The sequence below is a fragment of the Poromitra crassiceps genome (genome assembly GCF_964638095.1).
Source record: "Poromitra crassiceps genome assembly, chromosome: 13".
NCBI classification, from domain to species: domain Eukaryota; kingdom Metazoa; phylum Chordata; class Actinopteri; order Beryciformes; family Melamphaidae; genus Poromitra; species Poromitra crassiceps.
This window is the reverse complement of record NC_139644.1, coordinates 7,340,397-7,352,896: the sequence shown is the minus strand read 5'-3', so window position 1 is coordinate 7,352,896 and position 12,500 is coordinate 7,340,397. Positions and strand designations below refer to the sequence as shown.

Genomic DNA, 12,500 nt, shown 5'->3' with positions numbered 1-12,500 from the left:
TGTCTGCCTGTCTGTCTGTCAGATTGATAGACTAATACTAGTCAGTAATCTGCGTGATAATGTTGCTTTACTTTTAAATTCAATTCACAGATGGCATTAGACTGAGCTAATTTCAGATTATTTGCCTCATAGCCTACTTTCAGCTGTCTGTCTCTCTGTCTCTACTCCAGAGCAGAAACGGTTAGGGTTAGGACCGCAAGAATAGAGACATAAAATAAGTCATAATTCCTACCCGGATTTTAACCAGGACTAGCGGCTTGAAAAACCACCGTTATTATTTAACTATAGGAACGTTAATGGCCAACCTTCGAAAAACGCACACCCTTCTAAAAATCGTAAATGATATAGTTATTGACCTTCCTACCCCCGCCAACATCTCAACCCTCTGAAATTATGGCTCTCTCTTAGGCCTTTGCTTGGTGACCTTCCTGGCCATGCATTACACCGCAGATATTGCCGCATCCGCCTGGTCATTGAAACAAAAATGAATAATAATACAAATAAAAATAAAAAGTATCTCTTCTTCCATGGTAAGTGTGTGTGACAGTCTGGAACCCGCCAAGTCTTTTCAAGTCACGCTGTTCTTCAGGAACCAGTGAACCCGTCTTCTTCTTCTTTTTCATTCAAGTTTCCGGCAGTGTAGACGTTACTAGGCGTATCACTGCCCTCTACAGGACAAGGATAAAACTCTGCTACCTTAAACCGTTAGGCTGTCTGAAACGAGTTATTTTTCAGTCACCTATTATTAAAATTAGCTACCTAATTAACCAGGTACCTATTCAGGTATCAGGTGATATTCAGCTTCCTTGCGTTACAGACAGAGCCTATATGTTTTGTATATATCGGCATCGGTCCGATCAGTGAAATAACAGCCTTGTTCATATCAGTTATCATATCGGCCACATTTTTCATATTGAGATGAAACAATGCAGTCAATCTATGATCACAGTGTTGCATGTGTTTTTCAGTATGTACAAAATGTGATTCTCATAGAAATGTGTTTTTATACAAATCATATCGACATCGGTAAATATCGCTTATCGGCCATAACAGCAATGTTAATGTTCATCTGAAATCAGTATCAGCCAAGATGTTGATATCGGTGCATCCCTAAATCAGTGCATTGCTGCAACGGTTGATGTTGATTTCAAGACATGAGACGCAATGCAACACACACACACACACACACACACACACACACACACACACACACACACACACACACACACACGCGCACACACACACACACACACACACACACACACACCCCTTCGCCAGTAATAAGCACCCTGGGTTTCTCAAAGAAGACGGCAGTTATTATGTAACCACTGGATCAAGGCAGGGAGGGACACACACACACACACACACACACACACACACACACAGTCACACACACACACACACACACACACACACACAGTCCCACTTTAGGCCGAGGGAACAACAGTATGCATTATGGTTGTTGTAAAATGAATATGCATATGGTCAGCCTGCACAGCTCCTGCCAGGCTAAATTTGCCTAGTTTCTGCTGGAACTGACGGCTGATGTTTTGTGTTTCCGAGCCAATGGAGTCTCTGAAAAGAAGTCGCACACGTGTCACATTCAATTCGTTCCTCTCACTTCTTCTGCAGCAGCTGGGGATTTTGCAGCATTGCATGCATTTGCATGCTATGCCACCAAATCTTCTGGCTTACTACAGAGTAGTAAAGTAAGCCAGCCACTAGAGCTTCAAAACACCAAACTAGAGCTTCAAAACGCCAAACTAGAGCTTCAAAATGCCAAACTAGAGGCTTCAAAATGCCAAACTAGAGCTTCAAAATGCCAAAATTGAGGCTTCAAAATGCCAAACTAGAGCTTCAAAACACCAACCTAGAGCTTCAAAATGCCAAACTAGAGCTTCAAAATGCCAAAATTGAGGCTTCAAAATGCCAAACTAGAGCTTCAAAACACCAACCTAGAGCTTCAAAATGCCAAACTAGAGCTTCAAAATGCCAAAATTGAGGCTTCAAAATGCCAAACTAGAGCTTCAAAACACCAACCTAGAGCTTCAAAATGCCAAACTAGAGGCTTCAAAACACCAAACTAGAGCTTCAAAATGACCAACTAGAGCTTCAAAACATCAAACTAGAGCTTCAAAATGCCAAACCGATGGTTCAAAATGCCAAACTAGAGCTTCAAAACACCAAACTAGAGCTTCAAAACACCAAACTAGAGCTTCAAAACACTAAACTAGAGCTTCAAAACATCAAACTAGAGCTTCAAAACGCCAAACTAGAGCTTCAAAATTACAAACTAGAGCTTCAAAACATCAAACTAGAGCTTCAAAACATCAAACTAGAGCTTCAAAACATCAAACTAGAGCTTCAAAACATCAAACTAGAGCTTCAAAACATCAAACTAGAGCTTCAAAATGCCAAACTGATGGTTCAAAAAGCCAAACTAGAGGCTTCAAAATGCAAGTCTACAAACCAATGGGTGACGGTTTATGATCAAACAGCTACTAAACTGGCCAGTTATCCACTGGAATGAGAAACACAAAAGAACAAACCCCCACACATCCCTCAAAATGACGGGCGTGGCTGTGTGGGTGTGGGCGTGTGGGCGTGGCTGTGTGAGTGTGGGCGTGTGGGCGTGGCCATGTGGCGTTCTCTGCTCTCTCAAATCAGCAAAACATAGGAAAGATCAAACAGAGAAAACAGTTTCTATTGTTCAGATGCACACGAGAGCCAAGAAAATGTCACCTTGCAAAGCAGCTGGATTCACGCCAGATCGAGACATCAGATCGTTTGTGTTTGTGAAACCGAATGTGAAACAAAACCATCCATTTGGTTAAAGAAAATGTGCGCTTGTACATTCTTACGTGTGTGTGTGTGTGTGTGTGTGTGTGAGAGAGAGAGAGAGAGAGAGAGAGAGAGAGAGCGTGTGTTGCTCACCTGTGCAGTGTGCGTAGCGTTTCCCGGCCACACTGTGCAGCAGGGTGAGGGTGAGGTTGTCTGGGGTGTCAGAGTGGAGGGGCGAGCTGCTCTCTGTGGGCAGGCTGGCCTCAGAGCTCTGCTCGTCACTGGACAGAGACGGGCTGCGGACATCCCCTCCTCCAGAGCCGGGGCCGTTGGCGGTCCCGGGCGCCATGCCCAGACCCGGCCCCGGCCCCGTGGCCGAGGGCCAGCAGGGGGGATCCTCACTGTCCGGGCTGGGGGAGGGGGTCAAAGAAGTTGCCAATTTAGAGTTTGAGTACAATGTTCAGAGTGGAGTTACAGTAGGGTACTGGTAGAAGTGCACGCTCACACTCTGGCCCTCTGGTAGCGGCCCTCTCTGTCATCAAAGTTGCCCATCCCTGATATAGGCTATCTACAGCAGAGGTTCTCAAATGTTTTTCAGCCAGGGACCCCTTACAAGATAGAAAATATACGCGGGGACCCCCTCATTCTGATTTGTGATTTTGGGCTAAGCTTAATTGTTTCCACGGTAACGTTCTTGACTTTTAAATTGACAGGTTTGTTAGATTAGAATGGAATCCATGAACCATTTTAGATTTAAAGCATAACATATTCTCATTGAACTATGAAGCTTTTGCAACAACAACAAAAAGTTTTTATTTTTATTTTCCTGAAAACCTTTCTCGGACCTCCTGGCAAAGTCCCACGGACCCCTGGGGGTCCCCGGACCCCCATTTGAGAACCACTGATCTACAGCATCTCAATGAGTGGCGATGGGAGATGAGATCTTAAACCCACCTGTCATCAGTGTGCTATAGCTGCTACCTCATCTTAAATCTACCCAGGCTGTGTGCTGCTGACAAAGGGGCGGAGCCTGTATATATGACTGTCCTCCATGTGGAAAGCGCTGCAGCACACATCATTAACAACACATGAAAAGCATCAAAACACACCGGCTCCGCCTCCTGGAGCCAATTCATTGTGAACATGCTTCAGTCTCCGCCTCCTGGAGCCAATTCATTGTGAACATGCTTCAGCCACAACTGGTCCCTTGGCTACAATAGGCTGCAGCTCATAATCCATTATGTCTCATGCATTATTATAATTGGAGTGAGCAGTCCCTCTCGCTCTGTCTGTCACCCCACAGACCTCTCTGCTCATCAGTCCCTCTCGCTCTGTCTGTCACCCCACAGACCTCTCTGCTCATCAGTCCCTCTGTCTGTCACCCCACAGACCTCTCTGCTCATCAGTCCCTCTCGCTCTGTCTGTCACCCCACAGACCTCTCTGCTCATTTTCATGGGTTTGATTTGCCGGGGATCTGCGGCGAGACATCGTCTACGACCGCTCAGTCCGTTGTGCATCTCGGAGTATTTGAACCAGCATCAAGCGGACATACAGTACGTGCTACACAGACAGCGTGGAGTTGATGCCAGCCACATATTCTTGGATAGTACATATTACAGTACATATTCTTGGACAGTACATATTATGGTACATATGATTGGACAGTACATATTATGGTACATATGATTGGACAGTACATATTACGGTACATATGATTGGACAGTACATATTACAGTACATATGATTGGACAGTACATATTACGGTACATATTATTGGACAGTACCGTGGAGAGAGAGCGGGGGATGATGTGTTCAAACCCAGGATGCTAAACAGGTGAACAGAACACGCCGTGGCCCACTGAGCAATAGTCTCTTAGAACTAGGGATGCACCGATTGCCATTTTCTTGGCCGATTCCGATTTCCGATTTTTGAATAGTCTGACTTGCCGATACCGATTTTTGCCGATTCCGATTTTTTTTCCTAAAAACAACAATTGACAGCTTACACAAACGTTTTTGTAACTTTGTTTAAAAATTAAGATTCATAGAACAATTCTTACATCTAATGGGGATCCAAATAAACAAATAAACAATTCTTATCATTTGCATGAAGTAGGACCTTCTCACTCAAACACATCTCAAAATAAAAGTGTTCCAGGTTAGGCTACTGGACAGAGCTTTTTTGTGCAAATACAATGAATACAAAAATTTAATTAAATCCAATAGCCTATATCCCACAGCTATCATGCATTTACTTTTCCAAAAGAAAACAGGTGCAACAGAACATCAAAATGATCCATGGACAAGGAGTTTATAGACTGGCTCCAGACCAGTCCTCTTGAGTAGAGGGGAAATGAGTTTATGAGTTACAGTAACGATCTTCAGTCTGAATATCAGGCGGAGTTTACACACAGTCCGAAGTTTGGTATGCGTATTTTTATCTGCCATCCGAAAAAATATCGTCACGCACAGAAAACGTTGCACACTTGTGAGTCCGATGCATTTTTATTATTATGTCCGTCGTTCTCATGTCGTTCTATTTGCAATACGAAACAAATAGTCTCTCCTGTATCCACGTCACGTTACAACATGACTTGACAGGCTGAGGCAGCAGCGCTGATGTGGAATGGAAAAGCAGGTCGGGGACTGGACACAATGCTCGCGTTCACCTCGCCAAGCCGGCTGTGCGCGTTGGCGGGTTGCTGGAGCACCGCTTCCCGGGGAGAGAGAGCAGAGAGAGGGGGGCCAGTGAGGTGAAGCGGGCCGCTCAGACTAGACTCCAGCCGAGCGGGACACGGCCGCACCTCTGTCTCCACGGCTTATTTTCGACTTGCATGTGTGACAAACTGCGAGCTTTGTCTACTTCACTGACGGTGAAAAAAATCCACAACGAGGAAGGTATGCTGGCGTGTGTGGTGTGGTGGCTGGGTGCCTGTCTCGGTGCTTTGGGGTGCGCGCACGTCATGTGAAAATCGGCTCACAGAATCGGCTATTTAGAGTGACCGGAACAGATCACCGATCGAGGCCGATCACGTGAAAATCGGCCATTTCCGGTCACGTGCCGATCGATCGGTGCATCCCTACTTAGAACAAACCAGAGCCGTATAATAGAAGAGTTTCGACATCTCCATTCACTCCAATGGACCAGTTTTTTTTCCAGGAAGAAGAAAGTGGAACTCTTGAGTAAAAAAAGCAGCACTGTCGAGGTGCAGCAAAATAGACAGTTTGTGTTGTACTCTGAAAGGGTTTTTTCCCCCTTGAATCAAATTGTACATTATCAGCTTTATTTTAGCATGCAAAAGTAGCGCGAGACCCATTCCTGGCTGTTCATTGGCTAATGAGTCTCGCATTTTGGTCCTCCACTGACGCCACTCTCTTACTAGAGGACACTAGAACAGACGAGTTGGCTTCCACAATTTTCAAATGCTTCCGCCATACCGTCTGTAATTTGTGGGGGAGAATCATGCACCAACCGGAATGGGAAGTAGAAAGGCGGGTCTTCCGCTCATTAGTCCAATCAGAATTTTTTTAAGGCGGGTCTTCCGCTCATTAGTCCAATCAGATTTTTTTTCCGTGGACACACGTGTCGTGATTGGTCGGATATTGTCGAACTTCCTTCCAGTCTGAAGGTTTTTTTCCCAGCTTCCTTGTGCATGTTCTGGGGGTGTAACGTACAGACTGTATAGCTGCATTCGCCGGATGTAGATGAGACAGTCTGTTTTAAGAGACTAACTGAGCAAGGACCTCACGATACGATACACATCACGATACATGGGTCACGATACGATACGCATCACGATACATGGGTCACGATACGATTGTATCACGATACATGGGTCACGATACGATTGTATCACGATAATACATTGCGATACAATACATATTGTGATATATTGCAATACTCTACGTGATATACTGTAAATTAAAAAATAGAGCTGAAAATACAACTCGCTGTGCACCACACAGGTAGTGTCATAATATGTACATCACTTTATATTGATAACTTAGTGGACAAATTATCTGAGTTATTATCTGTCAGTTATATTTGATGTTGTTTGAACTCAAACTCAACACTTTGTTTTGAACCTTTATGACCCCATGTATCACGCATGGCCTTCTGTCTCTGTGTTATTGCCTGCTGTTTATGATGTTGTTTTAACTTGCATGTTGTGCAGCACTTTGGTCAACTTCTGTCTGCTTTTTAAATGTGCTCTATAAATAAGTTGACTTGACATGACTTGACTCATTTGACTTGACAAAACAGTTTGTCTTCTATTCACCTTATTCCTGGACCTACGTTTCCCATGATTCTCAGCGGTTGCCGGTTGTCGACTTCCTGTTTACATTTTTTTCACTAGCAAGTAAGTGGGTCAAAGAGTGGGAACGTTTGGCTTATTTGATCCGAAATGGCTAAAAATAGTAACGTTGTGTGCACGTTGTGTGCGTGCGTGCGAGTGTCATCATGGAAAAATGTGGTCCTGGATTGCAGCAGGAAGTAACACAGAAGTGGTTTTGAGTACTTTAACAGGTGTTTGTCTCTGTGGGCAGATTTCGTTAGCGCGATAGCATCTGTGAAAGATGCAGTCGTGAAACGTTACAGGTGTGGAGTGGTCCACTTTACGCCCCTGGACCACATTACAGGTGTGGAGTGGTCCACTTTACGCCCCTGGACCACATTACAGGTGTGGAGTGGTCCACTTTACGCCCCTGGACCACATTACAGGTGTGGAGTGGTCCACTTTACGCCCCTGGACCACATTACAGGTGTGGAGTGGTCCACTTTACGCCCCTGGACCACATTACAGGTGTGGAGTGGTCCACTTTACGCCCCTGGACCACATTACAGGTGTGGAGTGGTCCACTTTACGCCCCTGGACCACATTACAGGTGTGGAGTCGTCCACTTTACGCCCCTGGACCACATTACAGGTGTGGAGTGGTCCACTTTACGCCCCTGGACCGGACCACATTTGTTTTACGTCAGGGGGGAAGGTGGTTTCTTTCTAGTACATCGTCGCTGTTGGGCTGTTTATTGTCATAAATCAATGCCATTGGTCACACTTCACGTCTGTCAGTGGGTTTTACAAAATGTAACCAGTGGAAAAGCATTCAAACGGTCTTGTGACTAAAGTCTCGTAACTCCATTCGCCCTCAAACTGTCGACAAAACCTCTGAGCTAATAATTCAACCATTTGCTAGGGACAACCCTGAAACCCATTGGAGGACCCGTGCTGGTCCCCGGTCCCACATGATGACCCCTGCTGGTCCCCGGGCCCACACGAGGACCCGTGCTGGTCCCCGGTCCCACATGATGAGAACCACTGGTTTTAGATGAGGGGTGAGTTTCCTTTCTCCATAGCCTGCAAACCATCCTGGTCACGTGAAGTCATTCTGTTTGGTTCTGTGGATCACTCTGGCCCCGCCCCCCAGCCACTTCCAGAAATTAGAATGTACCCGGCCCAATCAGGGACCTGCCTCGCGGTTGACAACATTTTGTTGTTGCCAATCAGGCAAAACAGAAATGGCGGCTCCCGAGCGGTAACGTTAACGTTAGTAGAGTAAACACAGCCATAAAGGCTTACTATTTTTCGTCCAAAATTGAAGCACGTTTTAAAATGAATACGACCTCATGTTGTGTCACTCAGGTTTACACCCTGCTGACTCCCAAACTTCCGTCCGTAATTCAAGTTTTTGGAACAGGTTTGATTTTCGGTGTCTTTTGCATCAGTCAATAGCCTTTTGCGAGTTATATTATATGTTTTCAGAAGAGATTAAAAAAATGCACTGTGTGTGCAAAGCCCTTACGTGCAGTTATTGCAGAAATAGACTGAATAAAACAATCCAAAGCATACACCAGCAAAGTTTCTCAGCGGAGAAGACGTTTTCAACGTTCTTTCCCGAATGGATTTGGCGACGCTGAAGGAGGATTGGCTGAAGGCGCTGTCTGTCAAGGCAAGTACTCCCACACCAAGTACTCCCACACCAAGTACTCCCACACCAAGTACTCCCACACCAAGTACTCCCACACCAAGTACTCCCACACCCAAAACTGATGTCCTGACTGATCCGTAGAGGGGAAACAGGATGTGATCAGGATGGTTTTTGGGGCTAAGTTTCCCCCTCCCCCCCCCTCTCTCACCCTCTCACCTCTCGCCCCCCCCCCCCCCCCCCTCTCTCACCTGAACACCTCGCCCCCCCCCCCCCCTCCTCTCTCACCTGAACACCTCTCGCCCCCCCCCCCTCACCTGAACACCTCTCGCCCCCTCTCACCCTCTCACCTCTCGCCCCCCCCCCCCCCTCTCTCTCACCTGAACACCTCCCCCCCCTCTCTCACCTGAACACCTCGCCCCCCCCCCCTCCTCTCTCACCTGAACACCTCGCCCCCCCCCCCCCCATCTCTCACCTGAACACCTCTCTCCCCCCCCCCCCCTCACCTGAACACCTCTCCCCCCCCTCACCTGAACACCTCCCCCCCCCCCCCTCTCACCTGAACACCTCTCGGGCCTGGCCGCTCTCCGGTGACGTCTCCCTGAAGAAGGGCACCACGCGGGACAGGCTGGCCCTCCGGCGGGACGCCCCGGTCCCACTGGCCTTGTCCGCCCCTCCGAAGCCCCCGGCCCGGGTCAGCGCCGTGGTCTGCTTCTTCAAGAACTTCTCCAGCGGTTTCATACCCGCCGGCATGGTGGCACCGCTGGGCTGGGCCAGCTACCAGAGCGTGGCTTTAGGATGCTGAGCAGTAGAAATGCCTAGAGGCAGGTGATGATGCAGGGAGAGAGAGAGAGAGAGAGAGAGAGAGAGAGAGAGAGCAGGTGGGGAAGGGGAGGGGGCACGGACAGGCGGGTTTTGGGTCCTACATGATACAGAACCTTCGGGCGTGACCGGCTCTCCTCCAGACTGGCATTACATCCAGATGGCTGCTTTGGGAGGGGAAAGAGAGAGAGCCTGAAGAAATGTTTTAGAAAATGTCTATAAAATCTGTGTACAAATTTCCCATTTGTAGAGCAGAGATGGAGATTTCAGAGGATGGAAGGAGGAGTGGAGGAGGAGGAGGAGGGGAGAGTCAAGTGTAGGAGAGGTGGGTGTGTGTGTGGGAGGGAGGGAGGGAGGAGGGGGACGTGTGAGAGAGTGAGAGGTCTCTCTCTCTCTCCCTCGCTCTCTCTCTCTCTCTCTCTCTGCACGATCCACAGTGAAATTGCACCGTCCTCTCGGAATGAAATCCCCGCAGAAAACCTCCACACACACGGTCGGCTCGTCCTGCGCCTCTCCGCCCGGCTGCTACTACTACAGCCTTCCCCTCCCCCGGGTTTCAGCCTCGCTGCGGCCGCCGTGCAGAAGCCACCTCACCGCACGGGCTCCGGCCGGGAATGAGTGCAGGTTCCCCGGGTATAGGCTATATAAAAAGACACCAAAACACCCAATCGATCCCCAGCAGGACGCGCCTTCCCTTCTCCGTCCCGAAAAAACGAGGGTAATCCAGTAAAGTCGATGTGGGGAATAGTATAGTGACTAGTGAGGTAAAAAAAGCAAAAAACATTCACTCACGCTCCGTTTGCCCCTATAGGAATATTGCAGTGTCTCTCAGTCAGACATCACGGGAATAACATCGACGGGTGGCGCTGAAGGCTCGTTTTGGACCAGTGGGAGAGATATAAATGCAGCCTGCCCCGTGTTCCTCCGCGGAGAGACGCGGCCAAACACGCTCCGCTTTCCAGGTCGCCAGATACCGCAGAGGCTCGCCAAATGGCCCGCTTCTCTCTCTCTCTCTCTCTCTCTCTCGCTCTTCTCTCTCTCTCTTCTCTCTCTCTCTCTCTCTCTCCTGCCAAATTAGTCGAATGAGAAGTAGCTCGTAACACACACATAAGCAGGCACACGCTCCCTCCTCCTCTCTGCACAGTGCACACACACTCACACACTCACACAAAACACACACACCTCTCTCTCTCTCCTCCTCCCCCTTCTCTCTCTCTCTGATCTGCTGCAGTTGCGCGCTCCCGACGCGCATGCACGCACATAATGTGTGTGACTATACTGTAAAATTGATGTAGCCTAAATGGAAATATGCCCGACAAGTCGCTACTAATATCCCTGTAGTGTGTATGCGGTATTTATTTATTATTTATTTATTTATTTATTTATTTATTTATTTATTTATTTATTTATTTATTTATTTATTTATTTATTTATTTATTTGCACATCATAAAAAAAAAAAAAAAAATACTATTATGATAGGCCAGCCAGAGGTTTTCAAAGTGGGAGGCGGGCCTCAAACCTGACGCTGCCAGATGAGCGGTTTTAATCCAAATCTTGCGAGAATCCAGCTGGCTGGCCGGCCCACAGTCCCCAGGGGGCTCCAAACAGTTTCAGAAAGTATTACCTTAATTATTACATTAGTAATCAAAAGTTATCAAATTATATAGAATAGTTAAATCTGTGTGATTTGGTTAAAGGGGTAGTTCAGAGATACAGTATCTTTGGGAGAATTGTATTCATTTAGCCTATTTATTTTTGTAACCGTGACTCCATAAGCATCCAAGAATTTAGCAAAAGTAAACTAAAGGGAGGCAGTGACACCTTTTACTGAGGGGAGGCTCATCTCAGACTTTGTGAGTGTGTGTGTGTGTGTGTGTGTGTGTGTGTGTGTGTGTGTGTGTGTGTGTGTGTGAGTGTGTGTGTTTGTGTGTGTGTTTTGATTTTGAACCAGTACCCTTATGAACCAGTAACCAGAACCCCTATCCTATTCACCTTATGTTCATACACGGGGGTGGGCCTCTTCCGGGTCATGTTAACACTTCTGGCGGTCACGGCGCGAAATACAAAAGAACGTCAGAAGAAGAAAGTTGTTTTTGTAGCGGACAGTGCAGGGGGTAAAACAAAGAATGTAGCCTACTACTTTGAGCTCAGTACACAGCAAGCAAGCGGAGTATCCACTGTTAGCCAGGTCAGATAACGTTATCGTCGACAATGATGAGCACTTTCTTGTAAAACATACCTGGACTTCAACAAAGAAAGCTTCAGATAGTTTTCTCTCCTCCGAGCGCAGCGCGAGCCACTTACGTCTATAAGACCCGCAGACCTTAATGTAATTCCCTGGAATGCGAGACTTAACGAGCCAGTTACATGGCGTCGCATTCTTAGACATTGCCGTTTGCTTTTATTTGGTATGTTACATACAATTGGCTAAATTATTAGTTAATTCAGACTTAGATGACATTGGAGCAGCCGGAGCAGCCGGCCTTTTTCTTTTTTTTTGCCGGAAGTCATGACACAAGCACACAACCGGGTCAACTGGGCGTGGCTACATAAGGTGAATATGATGTTGCTATTTGCTATATTCCTATAACATCCAGGTTTGCAGGTGGTGTATTGAGATCGAGTGTCCCAATACACAAATCAATGAAAAGAAATACTCAGTAAACCAGCATAACCTCACAATGGAAGGACTTTGGGAACTGATGGCCTGAACTGATCGAGCTGTAGCCTAATCAACAGAGCTGAGCCATGTGTGTCGTTTGTGTGTCCTATGTATGTTCACAGCTGATCCCAGGTCAGTGTTATACAGGGGAGCCGCACAGATCATGAGTTCACAGCTGATCCCAGGTCAGTGTTATACAGGGGAGCCGCACAGATCATGAGTTCACAGCTGATCCCAGGTCAGTGTTATACAGGGGAGCCGCACAGATCATGAGTTCACAGCTGATCCCAGGTCATTGTTATACAG

At 47.1% G+C, this 12,500-nt stretch overlaps 1 protein-coding gene and 1 long non-coding RNA gene across 2 annotated transcripts in view; both read right to left on the bottom strand.

The window, feature by feature from the left end:
- rapgefl1 (Rap guanine nucleotide exchange factor (GEF)-like 1) overlaps positions 1 to 10,539 on the bottom strand; it is a 62,226-nt gene extending 51,687 nt beyond the window's left edge. The window contains 2 exon segments of the mRNA XM_083649280.1: positions 2,935 to 3,191; positions 9,269 to 10,539. Coding sequence (XP_083505406.1) covers positions 2,935 to 3,191; positions 9,269 to 9,462 — 451 coding nt within the window. The 5' untranslated portion in view covers positions 9,463 to 10,539.
- Positions 1 to 12,500, bottom strand: part of LOC310787434 — a 755,777-nt gene that overhangs the window by 398,107 nt on the left and 345,170 nt on the right. The gene's annotated exons all lie outside the window — the stretch shown is intronic.